At 41.5% G+C, this 19154-nt stretch overlaps 1 protein-coding gene across 5 annotated transcripts in view; it reads right to left on the bottom strand.

The window, feature by feature from the left end:
* Positions 1-4595: 4595 nt before the first annotated feature.
* Positions 4596-19154, bottom strand: part of dlg5a (discs, large homolog 5a (Drosophila)) — a 49328-nt gene continuing 34769 nt past the window's right edge. For 4 of the 5 annotated variants that reach the window (XM_064933968.1, XM_064933971.1, XM_064933970.1 and 1 more), the window contains 12 exons: positions 18820-18982; positions 18361-18494; positions 17891-18055; positions 17572-17758; positions 15961-16109; positions 11868-12038; positions 11593-11786; positions 11305-11448; positions 10341-10468; positions 9839-9948; positions 7279-7388; positions 4596-7090 (listed from right to left, as the gene is read on the bottom strand). In XM_064933968.1, the coding sequence (XP_064790040.1) occupies positions 6987-7090; positions 7279-7388; positions 9839-9948; positions 10341-10468; positions 11305-11448; positions 11593-11786; positions 11868-12038; positions 15961-16109; positions 17572-17758; positions 17891-18055; positions 18361-18494; positions 18820-18982 (1759 nt within the window). In that variant the 3' untranslated portion in view covers positions 4596-6986. Of the gene's footprint in view, positions 7091-7278; positions 7389-9838; positions 9978-10340; positions 10469-11304; positions 11449-11592; positions 11787-11867; positions 12039-15960; positions 16110-17571; positions 17759-17890; positions 18056-18360; positions 18495-18819; positions 18983-19154 lie in introns of those variants that run through there. The other variant, XM_064933973.1, reaches the window with a different exon arrangement.

The raw sequence follows: 19154 nt of genomic DNA, 5'->3' as shown, positions 1-19154 counted from the left end.
GGCGTGAAATGCCAAGGCTTCCATTTTAAGACCATTATTAGCTTGGCCACAGATGATTCCATCGAGCGCCTGGAACACAGCAGTTGTCCCCATTTTTATTCTCAGAACTGAATCCGATAGGAATTCCCTTGCTACACAGCCACTGACACTATGATGAAGATGTTCTCTTATTCTCTGCGATCTGTAAATGACATTGGCTTATTTTCATCTGCATTTGAAGGAGGCTCCTTCAATCATTCACCAACAACAGGTGTTTCCATTGCCAAAGACCTTATTCTGCCCCCAGTCAATTAGTCTTTAGATTCGGAAGACAATTAGACACAGGATAAGACAGGAACCTGTGCATCAATAGCCTATGGAAGGACATGGCTGTGACCCAGGACAGGATGCCACAGAGGGCATGGGAATCCACAGCTGGGACTGGAACCAGAGATGTCAACATTCCAGGGCAAGTGCACTAGGCCGACCATGTGTCATAAAGGTCCAGACCTCTTGTCTTGTCAGAGTGTGCTACACTGTTTTAACGCCTCCCTTATTATCTCTGTCCTTTGATGAGTTTTCACCAGGTTATTCACTAACTACACTGTTAAACTTGTCTCAGATCAGTGTTGATGAAACCAAGGATACGCATATCAAATATATCTCACTAAATCAACAGTTTCAGGGAGATGTGTAGCCTACTTGTTAAGGTGACAGCTAAGTCAACAAAATTACTATATCCATGTTATATTAATGGTTAATCACGTAATTAATGAATCCACTCATTCACCCATCCCACCATTTATTCATCCCTCCTCTCATTCATTCCTTCTTTCATTCATTTGTTAATTCATTCATTCATACACTCCATGTTTTTCTTGGCGTCTGAGAGTATGTTGGTCTTAGTTAGGGTGGTCGTTACTAGGACACAGGATCTCCTGGTAAGACCATTTATATTTAGAATGTAAACATACATCCAGTTTAACTGAGGTGTAAAGAAGATATACTGTGGAGTCAGTGGGAGCTATATGCTGCTGATTTACAGTGTTAGGAGGATTATTCCCTCAACCGAAATAGCTGTCATAACCAAATCTGCACTCTGGTGGATGGGCTTTGAAAGGCGAGCCTATTGGAGGAATATAGCTTTGATGTATGTCTTTATAAGCAGTTTGATTTCATTGTAAATGGAGACAAAATGCCACAAATCAGTGTTAATGATCTTCTGTAGTGTAGTGCCACTAAGGAGGAAGGTGTATAGGGTTGTACTGCTGAAAGTAGCAACCCTTTCACTTGCCACATCTTTACTGAACTCTTGTCTCTTTAAAGACATTAATTCTTTGTCAAATCAAATTCCACATCAATTTATTAAATGTTAAACCTCTTATTTTTTATTCAGTGTTTTGTACTGTTATACTTGAAATGAGCCCAACGTGTCTTGCCGAACTATACTAATCAGTATTAATGTTACAGGTGTATACATGGGTTTATTTAGTGCTTTAAATGATATACTGATGTTACACTCGATAGTAACCTATGAGAGGTTATGAAATCAACCTCTGCTGTTCTCTCTCAGTATAGTACTGCTTGAAGACATGCTAGTTGTCCTCCTGCTGGACATTTAAAGAACTGCAAGATTAAGTCAATATAGCGTCAACTCATCATGAATCACTATTCCAACATGGCAAGGGAAACCCACTCTGATCAAAGCATTGTTGATTTGCTGGTATATATTGCCTGTTTTACTGCACCTGGATTTTATAATGGTCTGGTCTGCTAAGGGTCTACTAATTATCAGACTAGAGCCGCTGTATGACTAGAGGGCCCAGAGTTTTTCACAGCCCAGTCACGTGTTTAGGGAAAACTCCTGTCCTTAAATAGTAAATTGTCCGTAGTGTTCAGTGTGTTTATTAGTGGACAGGCCATAGGATCCTGGACTGATCATGTACCAGGAAAGCATGTGTGTCACGGCTGGCCAGCTGTCGTGGCAAGGTGCCAGCTGAGGAGTCAGTTCCTGTAGGGCCCAGAGAGATGAGGAAGGGTAGAGCCACCCAGCTTAGCCCTGGGACATATTAATTTGGGCATTTTGCAACAGAAAACTATAACAATCTTTTCTTATTGGACAAGTTCAGCTGGTCCTTCCCTGTCTGTGTGTTGTCTTCCGTTTAGTGCCTAATGAATATGACCCGACCCAGTGTGGACCAGTGAAGAGATGAAGGGTTCACCATCAGCCAGGTGATAATCCTACAGGCCATTTCGAAAGGGTGGGACTGGAAGTCATCAGTTTCGTCCCCAAATGGCACCCTATTTCCTATAAAGTGCACTACTTTTGGAGAGAGCCTTATGAGCCCTGGTCAAAAGTAGTGCACTATAAAGGGAATCGGGTGCCATTTTGGATGCAATCATCATGATGGAAGACCTCAATCATGGGGTGCTGAAAACTTAACCGGATAGAAAGATGAAAATACAAATATACATTACCTCTCACCATGGCAACGTGGTTGGAGGGAATGTTAAGCTGAGAAAGGCTGCGGCTTGGGCCAGGGCTGACAACAACAAAGATCACTGGCTGTAAGACGTGAGTTCTCAAGTTAAGATGAGCTGTCAGCAGCTATCTTGAAACAGACACCACAGAAGGCAGGCATAAGCAGCCTAACCTTTTCTAAAACAGGCAAGACAGGGGGGGACTTGGAGGACAAGGTGGTACAGAATACACATCAGGAACTTTGTCATTCTCCCTCAAAGTCATGTCTCAACCCTGTAGTTGTAAAACGTTACCCTACCTCCTACCCTACATTTTTATGATATGTTACATCCTGGTCAGTGAGCATTTCTCCTTTAAGATAATCCATCCACCTGACAAGTGTGGTATATCAAGAAGCTGATTAAGTCAGTCTGTAATGAATCCCTTTTGTGAAAAAAAGTCTCCCAGTCCCTGAAAAACATTCCCACAGCATGATGCTACCACCACCATGCTTCACCATAGGGATGGTGCCAGGTTTCCTCCAGACGTGACACTTGGCATTCAGGCCAAAGAGTTCAATCTTGGTTTCATCAGACCAGAGAATCTTATTTCTCATGGTCTGAGTCCTTTCGGCAAACTCCAAGAGGGCTGTCATGTGCCTTTTACTGAAGAATGGCTTCCATCTGGCCACTCTACCATAAAGTCCTGATTGGTCGATTGCTGCAGAGATAGTTGTGAGAATCTTCCAGAAGGACATCTCCACAGAGGAACTTTGGAACTCTGCCAGAGTGATCATCGGGTTCTTAGTCACCTCCCTGACCAAGGCCCTTCTCCTCGATTGCTCAGTTTGGCCAGCTCTAAGAGTCTTGGTGGTTCCAAACTTCTTCCACCTAAGAATGATGAAGGCCACTGTGTTCTTGGGGACATTCAATGCTGCAGAAATGTTTTTGTACCCTTACCCAGATCTGTGCCTTGACACAATCCTGTCTCAGTGGTTTGAGCACAATTTCTTTGACCTCATGGCTTGGTTTTTGCTCTGACATGCACTGTCAACTGTGGGACCTTAAATAGACAGGTGTCTTTCCAAATCATGTTCAATCAATTGAATTTACCACAGGTGGACTCCAATATTTGTTCAGTATAATTTCTGGGGATGTGTCCTCTGGATCGGCTGTGCATTCTCATCAAGCTGCCAGGCCATCCAAGTGCTGAAGCTGTCCTTTTGGTAACTGTGTGGTATCTGGTTGGGTACCTTCTCAATACAAAATGGACAATAAATATCTACTCTGTTTTGAGACAAAGGGGAGGGTTCAAAAGTATTTAAGTAGAAGAAAACATGATTTTCCTATGTCTTATATGTTTCCACACTATTAGTTTTGAATAATACTCTGAAATTGTGACAATTAGGATACTGCCCTTTTAGTGCAAGACCTGTTAGAAAAGACCACCTTACATTTCTGCCTGTTTTGGTAGGATGGAGTTTTGGCCTGCATGGTGACATCACCAGGCAGTAAATTAGACCAATAAGAATGACTTTAAACAACTAATTTTCAGTTTTCCCCTCCCCACTCAGACAACTCCTGAAAAATTCTAGCTTGAGCAATTGCTCTTAGCGAAGAAGCCATTTTGGTTTATTTTTAATTGAAAAACAATCACAGTATGGTACGTCACTGTTACCCAGAAAATATTTTATATTGAGATAAAAACAGCTGCATTGGACCTTTAAATGGTCTAAATTCTAATATTTCCTAGTACTGAATGAAACAAGGTTGCTAACTAACTCATTCAAGGACAGGGAGAGAGTGAAAGACGAATAACTGGGGACTCAGACTTGCCAAGATAATCAGCGATCAAGTCAGGGAGATCTCCCCTGGTGGGTGTATCCTTCAAACAGTATGCATGACGGCAGTTTGGTTGTTAGCCAATATCAAAGCTTGCTTGCAAGAGCTGGGGTCTCCCAATTGACTGTTGTGCAGTCTAATTGCTGAAATCTTTATAAATCTGTGAAATGTTGAACATTGGTTTCAAGCTCTCTAGTTGCCAAACGTGAAGTCGCTGTGTCTCATGTCTTCTATTGAAAATGACTGGTTGCTGATAGTCTCACCATTGTCGCCAAGTGTGAGTCCCCACTAAAGAGTCTGACACAGAAGCCATGTTGTCGTGATACAGAAAAAGACTTTTATTCTCATGTTAATGTCTCAACATTTGATACAAATCATTATTTTTAATAAAGAAAACCGCAATCAGAATAGTACCTGGCAGCTAGTCGTTCCTCCTAAAAATAAAACCATGTTACGTGGCATCCCTCTTCTAATTTTAAACCATCTCAATCTACTCAGAAAATGGGTTACATTACAATTTTACTTACTATGCCTAATCATATAGCCCAATAGTCAAACTTCGTGTCTGATTTTCATTTGATAAACTGTGCAAGAAATCCCTTTTTTAATCGAGAATGCAACTAAGGAGGAGCAATCTGTCAGTTGTTTTCTAATCAAGGTTATTAAAGAATAAAAAGGCCATCAATGAAATGTAAGGAACTGACGTGATACATTTAAAATGTGAATTAGTTACAGTAAAAATTATAATATAGTACCTATTTATAAAGTCTACTGGGAAACAGCTATTTGTTTTAAGGTCCACAGAATAACAAGTGCAAAACAGAAGTAAAAAGTTCAAACTGACGTACTGGATTTTGGCACAACATTAGGATACAGGAGAATGGGGTTCAAGGATGACAGAAGAATGAGGGACAATAGCAATATTTTTGTGCCTCTTGGATAAAAAAATAAAGAAATTAAATAATGAAAAAACCTAACATTTCAACGGATTTAAGGAAGAGAAAAAAAGTATTTTCTTTAAGAAAGATTTTCCCCTGCACATTTGCTCCATGGTGTCTTTCTGGTTTGTGAGTACATTTAAAAAGTGACTGACAACAAACCACAAAACAAGACGAAAATAAAACCGTTAAAAAAACATGCTAATACCTGCTAAGACATGACTTAATTGTTTGAACTTCCCTAGGCCTGAGACCTAGTCAAAATACATCTAATATAAGATCTCAGATGCATCTGCATACTGTACATACAGGTACTCAAGTGCCTGTGAGTTTGTATGTATACTCCTACACACATATATTTGTTAAATTCTATAGCGTCTTTAAATATGTGACCAAGAGATAGCATGTGATAGAGACACAGTGGTCTGTCTAGCCCTGGAGTGCATTCTGAGGTGGTCGCCCTCACAACCTTACCATTGTCATATGCTCTGTACTGCCCCGCCCCAAAACAAGCCCGAGCATTGCAGATCTATAGCGTTTACGCTCTATAGTGTTTATTTGCAGATCTTTAGTGTTAACACTTAACATTGTAAGTGGATCTATAGTGATAACACTATGGTGTTTGCAGATTTAGTGTTAACACTATGGTGTTTACAGATCTGAAGGTACCAGATAGGTGTAAACAACATGGTGATGGCTCCACCTAGCCTTCCAATGGACAGTGGGGAGGTTCTACTTCCATATTGCTTCTACTTATCCTGTTCCATTAGATCTGAATGGGTAAGGGCTGGGGGTCTGTTTTTGGACCAAGTCTACGACAGAAGGCACTTCTGATAGGCCTGTAAACTGTCCACTCACATACAGTGACCATAGAAACATAACGAGTAGAACAGACACCATTCGCTACTGCCATGTCTGATTTTCATGGCTTTTTCTTTCTTATAGAAACACAATTGAATTGATTGATACACTGTTGCACACATGGTGCACATAGAAGTTTGGACTGAAGCAAGAATTGATTGACCGATCCAAAAATCGACTTTCGGATTACATTTCCTTTTTTTACAAATAAGACAAATGTCGCTTGGAGAGCTTTATATCTGTTCTGCAGGTTTAGTTTCTATGGCGTCAACTTCAAAACATCAAAATCCATGTTTCAATCCAACCAACAAAGTCATTAGTTTATCAATAATATAACTATCACTCGTACACACAAACTCGCATACACACACACACACACACACACACACACACACACACACACACATTATTATTCCACATTATTAGTTGTCAGTCATTGAACGTGGTGTGGTGTAAAACAGGTTGATGTCATTTGGTACACAGGTTTGTTTGGGGCCGATTCTGGGTCAGGGTTCTTTACTTCATCTGGGAGGGGGGGGTGTAATGCACATTCAAGCAGAACATTTAACACCAATACTCAAGACTCGTTTTTTTAAAACTGTAAACAGATGCATACAACGCAACATTACAAAAACACAACCATAAAACCCTTAAGGAAGACCGAATTAACTTTAACATCAACTGTCAGTGCTACCAACCTGCTCCAGAATACACAGAAAAATAAGAGGCTCCGGTTAAGGTACGAATCAACATCATAATAAAACTATATAACAAAAATATCACTAGTTTACATGTGTAATAGCTCACTGTAGTGTACCTATTGGTATAGTGTGGAAGGTTTTGTAGTGTTTGTTGTGAGTGGAGATGAGGCGCAGTGACGCAGGGTGCAGTGGTGGCCTCCACCCCCTAGGAGCAGCCAAGGGGAGTCCACAGGACCTTACTCTGTTCCTGATCAACTATTGTCATGATCTGAGTGCAAATGTAGGGAAGAGTGCCGCCCTGGACAATACCTGTAAAGATACAGCAGACAAACGGTTAATAAGGTAGGAAGATGCCACACACAAAAAGAAAAGCCGCACACTTAAGCTGTCTTCATCGGGGAAGATGCCACACAGCCACATATGCAGACACTCATCTACCCACATACACACACACGGGCATAACCAAAGGCAAACACACAGACAGACAACATGCCCACCTGTAAAGAATTTGCTATACTCCTGCTCAATCTTCTGTGCGACCTCAAACTGCTCCTTGGAATGTTTTTGAGAGACCTTGTCCCGCAGATACACTGGATCCTTCTGTTCCCTGAGGAGAGGAAACCAGCACAAAGTATTAGGACACAGGCTCACTACTAACACACAGACAAACCTCTTCTCCCAGAAGTTGGCAGAGTACAAGAGGAAAGGAAGCCTGTTTAGAGTATTAACACACAGCCTCTGGGCATGACATTTTTGGTAATTAACCCTTTAAATGAATTACTAAAGTGTTATGATTATTAATTTAGCTCACAGTATCATTTCCAATCATTTAAATTGAGTAAGACCAATGACACTTTTTTATTTAGATAAATGATCAATGGAATTTTCAAATGTTTGACATACTAATAGGGTGTGGTTAGCTAATAATGTTCTTTAATATAGACCCTTCCCCTGATAATAGTTTGCCACAGGAGAATGCTCAAGGTCCTTATATACAGTTGAAGTCGTAAGTTTGCATACACTTAGGTTGGAGTCTTTAAAACTCGATTTTCAAACACTGCACACATTTCTTGTTAAACTATAGTTTTAGCAAGTCGGTTACGACATCTACTTTGTGCATGACAAGTCATTTTTCCAACAATTGTTTACAGACAGATTATTTCACTATTAATTCATTGTATCACAATTCCAGTGGGTCAGAAGTCTACATACACTAAGTTGACTGTGCCTTTAAGCAGCTTGGGAAAATTCCAGAAAATTATTTCATGGATTTAGAAGTTTTGATAGGCTAATTGACATCCTTTTAGTCAATTGGAGGTGTACCCGTGGAGGAATTTGAAGGCCTACCTTTAAACTCAGTGCCTCTTTGCTTGACATCATGGGAAAATCAAAAGAAATCATCCAAGACCTCAGGAAAACAATTGTAGACCTCCACAAGGCTGGTTCATCCTTGGGAGCAATTTCCAAATGCCTGAAGGTACCATGTTCATCTGTACAAACAATAGTACGCAAGTATAAACACCATGGAACCACACAGCCGTCATACCGCTCAGGAAGGAAACACGTTCTGTCTCCTAGAGATGAACCTACTTCGGCGCGAAATGTGCAAGTCAATCCCAGAAAAACAGCAAATTACCTTGTGAAGATGCTGGAGGAAACAGGTACGAAAATATCTACATCCACAGTAGAACGAGTCCTATATCGACATAACCTGAAAAGCCACTCAGCAAGGAAGAAGCCACTGCTCCAAAACCTCCACAAAAAAAAGCATGACTACGGTCTGCAACTGCACATGGGGACAAAGATCGTACATTTTGCAGAAATGTGCTCCAGTCTGATGAAACAAAAATAGAACTGTTTGGCCATAATGACCATGGTTATGTTTGGAGGAAAAGGGGGCTAGCTTGCAAGCCGAAGAACACCATCCCAACCGTGAAGCACGGGGTTGGCTGCATCATGTTGTGGGGGTGCTTTGCTGCAGGAGGGACTGGTGCACTTCACAAAATAAATGGCATCATGAGGAGGAAAAGTATGTGGATGTATTGAAGTAACATCTCAAGACATCAATCAGGAAGCTAAAGCTTGGTCGCAAATGGGTCTTCCAAATGGACAATGACTCCAAGCATACTTCCAAAGTTGTGGCAAAATGGCTTAAGGACAACAAAGTCAAGATATTGGAGTGGCTTCACAAAGCCCTGACCTCATCCTGTAGAAAATTTGTGGGCAGAGCGGAAAAAGCGTGTGCAAGCAAGGAGGCCTACAAACCTGACTCAGTTACACCAGCTCTGTCAGGAGGAATGGGCCAAAATCCACCCAACTTATTGTGGGACGATTGTAGAAGGCGACCTGACACATTTGACCCAAGTTAAGCAATTTAAAGGCAATGCTACCAAACACTAATTGAGTGTATGTAAACTGACCCACCGGGAATGTGATGAAAGAAATAAAAGCTGAAATAAATAATTCTCTCTACTATTATTCTGACATTTCACATTCTTAAAATAAAGTGGTGATCCTAACTGACCTAAAACAGGGACTTTCTACTCGGATCAAATGTCAGGAATTGTGAAGAAACTGAGTTTAAATATATCTGGCTAACTTCCAACTTCAACTGTGTCTTTGTAATGATAAAACTTAGGGCCACATACTATACAGTATATGTACAAATAATAATAATAAAAAAGTACCCCTATTTTCATAGCCTTTGTATTTATTGATCTATACAATATTTGTATATATATTTTCTAAATAATAGATTGATCTCTCTAAGTCCCCAAAACATGGCACTACAACTCAACTCACTACTGGGACAAGCCTATTAGTGCTGAGTGATTAATGGTACCATGGTATAGAGGATATCTATCCAATCTCTTCATTACTGACCGGTCAAGAAGTAGAGTAAGTTATCAAAGAACATTGAACATCCCATGTAAAAGCTTTCTGTGAACTCAACCACCAAGTAGAAATGGAGAAAACACAATAAAGATCACATTTAAAAGATCAGAATGTTTTAACTCTAAAGGTCTTTGAAGATGATGGGTTTGGCTGGTTACTTACTTTATCTGCTTGGAGTTTTTGTAGCGGATGAAGATGACGATTGGGTAAATGTGGACGCTGTGCAGCCTCTCAATGGCATGGGGTGCGATGTCTAGCAGACAGTGACAGTCCTGGGAGAGGAGGACATCTTAGATCAGTTCTGTTTAAGGTACAACAAGCAACATGATCATACGACATTCAGAATGGATCACACGAAAGATACTGCACTTCCGGTACCACAGAACGTTGTTAATTGTGATAATCCAAAAACCCAAGGAATTCTTTTGAGGTGGCATAAAATCTGCTATTAATTGACCACGTCTTTAAAGTGCTACATGTATAAATTGACCCACCTTTCACAAATTCTGAAATAAAGGGGAACACTTGTATCTGACAAAAGAGAAGAGGATGTAACGAAGAAGGAATGTTTATCTAGGATCAGGTCCCCCAGTTCATATAATCTTATTCTCTATTATTATCTTAAAAAGTTAAAACTTATCCTAGACCAGCCCTGATGCTGTACCTTCTCTGTTATCTCCTTGATGGAGGCCACGGTGGTCACGTCAAAATGGCCGCTCCTGCGTTTGTAGTCGATGAAGAGGCAGTCTTTGACGCCGCGCTCTATAGCCTGCTGGGACGCCTTCATCACCTCTGAGGAAACCACACACACACACACGTCAGAACCACAGAACACCAGGGTCATATTCATTAGGCACCAAACGGCAGAAAACAGACTGAAACAGGGAGGGACTACCTCAACTTCTCCAATAAGAAATTCTAATTTCCATTGCAAAAATGTCTACACACACACACACACCACACGCACTACTCCATAATGACAAAGTGAAAACATATTTATAGAAATGTTTGCACATTTATTGAAAATGGAATACAGAGAGCCTCCCTAACGGTGTAGTGGTCTCAGGCACTGCAGCGCAAAGCTTGAGGTGTCACTATAAACCCGGGTTAGATCCCAGGTTGTGTCACAACCAGCCGTGACCGGGAGTATCATAGGGCGGCGCAAAATTGGCCCAGTCGAAGCGCCCATCCACTACAAGACCATGGTACAAAAAAGATTTTCGTAAACTAACACTCGCACTTGAATTGACTTTGCTGATAGCTACTTTGAGGAAAAATGTACTTACTATGATTAAGAAATGTGGTTTTTCCGCCCAGCTATCTTAAGATGAATACACTAATTAAGTTCCTCTGGATAAGAGCATCTCCTAAATTATTAAATTGTCTTATTTTCTAATTATTTTAAGACAAAAGGAGGCTTTTGGAGTCCAAGCAAGACAATATCTGTCAGAAATGGCAGCCTATCCCCAGGGCCCGGTCAAAAGTAGTGCACTATATAGGGAATAGGGTGCCATTTGGAACATAATCTCTAGGACTTGAGCTCAGTCGGCAAGTTGGGGTAGGCCTATTTTGTAGATACTTCTGTACGCTGTTGTAATGTATTATTAGAACTGTTGTACTTTACTCACCCAGGACACATCTGCAAAACTTCCCGGGGGACTCTTTGACCAGCATGTCCTTGACGGGGTCTGAGAGAGGACCGAGGATCAGAACCGGCCTGGGAGACACACACTCTACCTTCTGGACCCGCTGGTACGCCATGCTCACACAGTCTGAGAGGGAATGAGACACACATATACATGGTCAAACACACACACAAATGCCCAATACCAAAATCAAAATCAGTTGCACCTAGCCTCTAGGTAGTTACACTCCAGCCCAATTATTTATCCATGTAAAGGTGTGTGTCCCCTCACCCTCTAGGAATGGTATAGAGTCTGTGCTAATGGCGTCCAGAGCCACCAGTTCCTTGCCATCTTTGGAGCTGCTGCGTTTGTGTTTGTGCTTCCTCCTGAAGAAGGATCGTCTGGCGGCAGCAGAGAGGCTCTTACTGTCCTTGTCGTCTTTCAGCTCTGTCATACTGTGTCTCCGGTACAACTCCTGGTCCATCCTACCACAGACACACAATATAATTACACAAGAGTCATGACGCGCGTGCATGAGTGCGTCTGCATGTCTGAGTGTGTCTCACATGTATTTGCTGGGTATCTGTCCTCTCTGGATCTGCTGTGCATTCTCATCCAGCTGCCAGGCCATCCAGGTGCCAAAGCTGCCCTTTGGTAGAGTATCATCCACATACAGGATGTCATCCTTCTTAAAACTAAGGTCCAGCTCTGCCTCCACTGTCCGCTCATAAAGTGCTCTGGAGAGATGGAGGAAGGGGGTAAGGAGGGTAGGAAGAAAGAATGAAGGAGGGAGAGAAAGGAAGAGAGGGTTAGTGTGTGTGTGCGCATGAGTGTTCAGTGTGTGTGCAACCCTTCACCCAGTATGGTTGGAGCCCCATAACTCTTTCGAAGTATATCTGTGGGGCTGTGTGCAGTTAGTGCCAATGACATCACAACCCAGCCTGTATGATTAGTGACTGCGGCTGCCATGCAGAAACTGCGACTGGGTCCTAAATGGCACCATATTCCTTATATAGTGCACTACCTTTGACCAGAGCCCAATGAGGTCTGGTTTATAAAAAAAGAAAAGAAAATGGGTACTGTATAGGGAATAGGGTGCCATTTGGGACACAACCTCTCAGCTTTCTACAGACTTCTAACAACAAACAGCTGCACTTACCAACAGACTTCCCCCTACTCTTCATTCACTGTATGGTCTGTCTCAGTCTGCCTTGAGCCTACATAGATGCAAAGCGACAGACATGTGCTCGCGCACACACCTTCTACAAGGGCATTTAGCCTAGGCGCAATGAAGAGAGTCTCCTCAGTCTGTCCGCAGGTAAACCAACCCTGCTGTATGTATGATAGATAGTATCTCTCGGGAGAGAGATGGTGGATGGGATGGTCCTCCTGGATGTGGGACCTAATTGCTTTAGATGAAGAGAAAGTGCATCTTTCCCTTATCAATCTACACACAATACACCATAATGACAAAGCAAAAACAGAATAACAATTTTGCAAATGTATTGAAAATTAAAATCTGAAATAACCCATTTACATAAGTATTCAAACCCTTCACTCAGTACTTTGTTGAAGCACCGTTAGCAGCAATTACAACCTCGGGTTTTCTTGGGTATGACGTGACAAGCTTGGCACGCCTGTATTTGGGGAGTTTCTCCTGCATTGTCTTGCCTGTGCTTAGGGTCATTGTCCTATTGGAAGGTGAACCTTCGCCCCAGTCTGAGGTCCTGAGCGCTCTGGAGCAGGACCTCAATTGTCAAGTAAAGATAACTTAATAGAAAATCACCCAGTAAAATCCTACTTGAGTAAATGTAATTGCAAAAAAAAAAAAATGAAGTTTCAAAGTAAAAGTACAAATAAAAAAAATACTTATAGTAAGCAAACCAGATGGCACAATTTAGACAAAATTTACAAACAAAGCATGTGTTTAGTGAGTCCGCAAGATCAGAGGCAGTAGGGACAACCCGGGATGTTTTCTTAATAAGCTTGTGAATTTAATCATTTTCTGTCCTTCTAAGCATTCAAAATGTAACGAGTACTTTTGGGTGTCATGGAAAATGTATGGAGTAAAAATACAATTTTCTTTAGGCATGTAGTGAAGTAAAAGTAGTCAAAAATATACATAGTAAGTACAGATACCCCAAAAAACTACTTAAGTACTTTATAGTATTTTTACTTAAGTACTTTACACCACTGGTTGTCATCAAGGATCTTTCTGTACTTTGCTCCATTCATTTTTCCCCTCGATCCTGACTAGTCTCCCAGTCCCTGCCGCTGAAAAATATGATAGCATGATGCTGCTGCCACAACTATGCTTCACCGTAGGGATAGTGCAAGGTTTCCTCTAGATGTGGCGCTTGTCATTCAGGCCAAAAAGTTCAACCTTAGTTTCATCAGACCTGATAATCTGGTTTCTCATGGTCAGAGTCCTTTTGGCAAACTCCAAGTGGGCTGTCATATGCCTTTTACTGAAGAGTGGCTTTTGTCTGGCCACTCTACTATAAAGTCCTGATTGGTGAAGTGCTGCAAAGATGGGAATGTTCCAGAAGGACAACCATCTCCACAGAGAACAGAGGGTTCTTGGTTAACTTCCCGATTGCTCAGTTTGGCCGGGCGGCCCAGCTCTAGGAAGAGTCTTGGTGGTTCCAAACTTCTTCCACCTAAGAATGATGGAGGCCACTGTGTTCTTGGGGACCTTCAATGCTTCAGAAATGTTTTGGTACCTTTCCCCAGATCTGTGCCTAGACACAATCCTGTCTTGGCACTCTAAGAAGAATTCCTTCGACCTCATGGCTTGGTTTTTGCTCTGACATGCACTATCAACAGTGGGACCTGATATAGACATGTGTGTGTCTTTCAAAATCATGTCAAATCAATTGAATTTACTAAAAGGTGGACTCCAATCAAGTTGTAGAAACATCTCAAGAATAATCAATGGAAACAGGATGTACCTGAGCTCAATTTCAAGTCTCATAGCAAAAGGTCTAAATACTTACGTAAAAAAGGTAGTTTTTGTATTTATTACTTTCTTTTTTTTATTTTTATAATGTTTTTGCTTTGTCATTATGGGGTATTATTTCAATTGAATCCATTTAAAAATTCAGGCTGTAAAGTAACATAATATGGAAAAGGGTCTGAAAACTTTCCGAATGCACTGTATGTGCTCAGAAAGTATTCACACCCCTCAACTTTGTCCACATTTTGTTGTGTTACAGCCTGAATTTCAAATGGATTAAATGGAGATTGTGGAACTTCTTAGAAATGTTAACAAATTCATAAAGAAATGTCTTGAGTGAATAACCATTCAACCCCTTTTATGGCAATCCTAAATTCCGGAGTAACAATGTGCTCAACAATTCACAAGTTGCACGTGTGCAATAATAGTGTATACCATGATTTATAAATGACTACCCCATCTCTGTACCCCACATATACAATTATCGTTAAGGTCCTCAGTCAAGCAGTGAATTTCAAGCACATTTCAAAGCACCTATTGGTAGATGTGTAAAAATAATAAATAAAAAAAGCTGAGAGAATATTCCTTTCAGCGTGGTTAACTTATTAATTACACTTTGGATGGTGTATCAATACATCCAGTCACCACAAAAATACAGGCGCCCTTCCTAACTCAGTTGCCGGAGAGGAAGGAAACCGCTCAGGGATTTCACCATGAGCTCAGTGTTGATTTTAAAACAAGTTAGAGCTTAATGGCAGTGATAGGAGATAACTGAGGATGGATCAACAACATTGTAGTTATGCCGAAATACTAACATGAATGACAGTGTGAAAAGAAGGAAGCCTGTAAAAGACAATATTCCAAAACATGCATCCTGTTTGCAATCAGGCACTAAATATATTGCTTAAAAAATTGCTTAGAAATAAACTCTTTGTCCTGAATACAAAGCGTTATGTTTGGGGCAAATTCAACACATCAGAGTACCACCCTCATCATATTTCAAGCATGGTGGTGGCTGCATCATGTTGTGGGTATGCTTGTCAAGGACTAGGGAGTTTTTTTGGGATAAAAAGAAATTGAACAGATCTAAGCACAGGCTAAATCCTAGAGCAAAACTTGGTTCAGCCACTGGGAGACAAATTCACCTTTCAGCAGGACAATAACCTAAAACAAAAGGCCAAATATACACTGGATTTGCTTACCAAGACGACATTGACTGAAAATCACTGCCAAAGGTGATTCTAACATGTATTGACTCAGGGTGTTGAATATTCATCTAATCAAGATACGGTGTTAAATTGTTCATCACAACAACAAAAGGAAAAATATAGTATTTTTTGTAGTTTGGTGACAACACATTTCAATTAAATCCAAAATGTGGAAAAAGGGGTGTGAATGTTTTTTTATTACCTTTATTTAACTAGGCAAATCAGTTGAGAACACATTCTTATTTTCAATGACGGCCTAGGAACAGTGGGTTAACTGCTTTGTTCAGGGGCAGAATGACAGATTTTTACCTTGTCAGTTCAGGGATTCAATCTTGCAACCTTTCGGTTACTAGTCCAACACTAACCACTAGGCTACATGCCGCCCCACAGAATACTTTCTGAAGGCATAGAAGTGGAGGTGCATGGAGGTACAGTAGATCGCATAGAGGGTATCATGAAAAACAGGCACTTTGGGGACAGGATATGTGTGTGTACCTGATATAGAAGCCGTCCCCCGGTGCGTCTTTGACAATGTTGAAGTCGTCCTGACGTTGTTGGACTTTGAGTGTGACCGTCTCGGCTGGCTTCAGCATCTCTACATATACCTCCTCCACTGTCTTGTTCTTCATGTTTACTGACCCATACTGAGAGAGAGAATTTGAATTTACAATCGCCTTTACTGGGTCAACACCATACATTACACAAACGAAAACAAACATTCACATTTCAACCGTAACAAATTATAACGAAAAGAGGGAGATCAAGAGTGTGAGCGTGCACAAGAGAGAGACCGAGAGAAGAGGAAAGGAGGAGGGAAATCCCTTGGCTGTATGAAGTGACTGTCTATTGATTCATTATGGGGGGGGGAGGAGGATGATGACAGAAGATGAGGAGAATTGCCAGGGGGATGTGAAAGGTGAAAGCTCTACTGCGTGTTCTGTCCTGATGAAAAAGCTCTAGGTCTGTTTGGAGAACAGAGCTTATAGGGACAGGGAGAGAGCATGCCAGGAATGGGATAGTATGAGTTAGATCGACCACAGTATGTCATGATAGAGAAAGACGGGGGCAATCGATGAAGGAACAAAGACAGGCAGGAGGAATGGTAATGAGCTATGGAAGATACTGCAGGGTGCAAACTGTTCACTTAGAAAAAAGTTATTATACAATCTGTGTGTGTGTGTGTGTGTGTGTGTGTAAGGATGTGCAGGATTATTCAAAATATCTGAACATTTAAACTGATTAACACAAAAGGCTTTATCTAAATTAAATGAAAATATCCATGTGACATTGTTACATACAAGGATATACCATGACATTTCAAATCTTTCATTTAATGAAACAAACTTTTCAATGTTGTTTTTATGACGTGCACCGTGCGCCCCATAAATAAAGACCGGTAACCTTCACGTGAGTAGCTTGTTGTTAATGTTGGCCAATCAAAGAGACTCAATGCTTTGCAAGTTGAGTGAGCGTTCACTAATGCAATGCAAGATGGAATAAAACAACAGAATTAAAAGTTAGGGTAATGAAGAGTAGGCTATAAAGAGAAACAGGTAGGCTGTTTTATTTGAATGGGGTTGGGGAGAAAGTGTAGCATATGGCCATAATTAGCCTAGTTAGCTATAGTTGTGGAAAAAGGGTTCTTGCCACTTCAATACTAAAGTTACTTTTTCGTAGCAGGTTAGGGAACTGAGGTTATGATTAGGAAAAGGGTTTGGGTTAGTGAAAATGCTAAAAAGTATGTAGCTAGCTAGCTTCTGTAGGCTACTCCAGTCAAGACAGGCACTGTTATAAAATAACATAGTGACTGCTTCAAGTGACTGCTTTAGCTTGTCTTGGCTGTAGCAAAATGTCCTTTGTGTCTCACTCTCTCCCTCTGTCTGCTCGCAACACACACCGCCCCATATAAACTCCGCAGGCCGCTGAAGCAATAGAGCCAGCCTATCCCCCGCGCAGCAGTGCTCAGGTACGGATTTAAAAAATAAATAATAATATCCGGATATCCAACAAAAATAAATACTATTCGAATAGCTCAATTTTTTCAAAACACCATCCCTAGTGTCTCAAATCAAATCTGCACACATGCTGGTTTATGTAAAAACCTACCTCCAGTATGAGGTCCCCAGGCTGCAGTCCCTCTGTTCCCCTAGCAGGGCTGTCCTCTTCCAGACTCTCTACATAGACCCCGCGGAGGTTCCCTCCACATAGCCCCAGCCCCAGTTCTGCCCCCTGGGCTCTGCGCACCGTCACCACCCGTGGTTCACACACCTTACGACTACCCTCTGACAACATCCTGGATGGGGAGGGAAGAAGAAAACTTTACTAATTCTTACGAAACGGAAATGTGTCTGCTGCTGTATCCAACCCTTGCAGTACAAACACACATTAGGTTAGAGAGGCTGGAGCAGTCAGGTGTGTTTGTTACCTGATGAAACTATGAGGACTAGTTGTAGGGGTGGTCTGTTTGGAGGAGGGGGTGAGTGTTCCTTCGTCTTGTTCACTCAGAGTGTCTATAGTAGAGTGGTTGTCAGGGGTGGTGGCTCCACTGCCATGGGGAGTTGACTGGCTGCTCACCGGCTCCAGACGAGAACTACACACACAAAGAGAGAGAAACAAAAACCTTAATACCTCAGTCAAATGAATGGGAGAGATTGGTGCCATTATTTAAATTGGATAGAGGTGCCAAATGATGCCTGTATATTTCTCCAAATGATTACTTTGGGATTTACATAATAAATGGCATGGTCAGAGGTCAACTTTACACCACTTTTGAACTATGAATAACATTTTGTCTTTGATTACCTTTCATTTAAAAAAAACTAACCTCTGGGAATATTTTTTTTTTTTTTGTGGATTTTGAATGGTTTTCCAGCTGTGTGTGTGTGTGTGTATGACCTGGAGCGTGAGTGGTTTCCCAGCTGGTACATGTGGGGGTTGTACTGAGCCATGATGGTGATGGTGTCACACTGCTGACCAATTATCAGCCTGGCTTGCTGCTCTGTGGCATTACGCAAGTTAATACCATTATACTGGAGGAGGGGGGGATGAAACGGAGGAGAGAAAGGTAAGATGTTATTGAAATAAACCTCACTGAAAATAAATAGCACTTCTCAATTGTCATTCTCAGGCATGAACAGCTGACTAGGTCACTCTGGAAAAGAACAACTGCTAAACAACAAAAATGCTAAATGTAATGTTTTATTCCATGAGGGGGAACTGGAGTATGTGTAGTCAAGATGTGCAAGCGACTGCGCTGGCTGCAGTCAACATCGTCACATTTACAATTTCCTCCTGAGCTGAAACGGATATGACCCTTAACCCTGGCAGGAAGGAGCAATGAAACAGGAAAGTTACCTCGAGGAGTTGGTCGCCGTACTCCAGCCCGGCCTGATGGGCGATGCTGCCTCCGGTTACCTTGGAGACGAAGATACCGCCGTTCTCGCCGCTGACGATAGAGATGCCCAGAGGCTCCGCCCCTTTGTGAACGATCACATTACGAGGTTCCTCCAGGTACGGCCTGACGGGAGGGAGGGATGAGAAACTTCAGGGCTGCATCTCATCTCCCCTATGAAGGTATTGCCAAAAGGTGTGCACTACATAGGGATTAGGTGCTATGAAACTCTCATATTGATTTTCACAAGACAGAGACATTACATATCACATGAAAAACCAACAGATAGAAATAACAG

Source organism: Oncorhynchus masou, chromosome 24 (genome assembly GCF_036934945.1).
Source record: "Oncorhynchus masou masou isolate Uvic2021 chromosome 24, UVic_Omas_1.1, whole genome shotgun sequence".
In the NCBI taxonomy this organism is placed as follows: domain Eukaryota; kingdom Metazoa; phylum Chordata; class Actinopteri; order Salmoniformes; family Salmonidae; genus Oncorhynchus; species Oncorhynchus masou.
The sequence above is the reverse complement of the archived record's forward strand: the minus strand, read 5'-3'. Positions and strand labels throughout refer to the sequence as shown.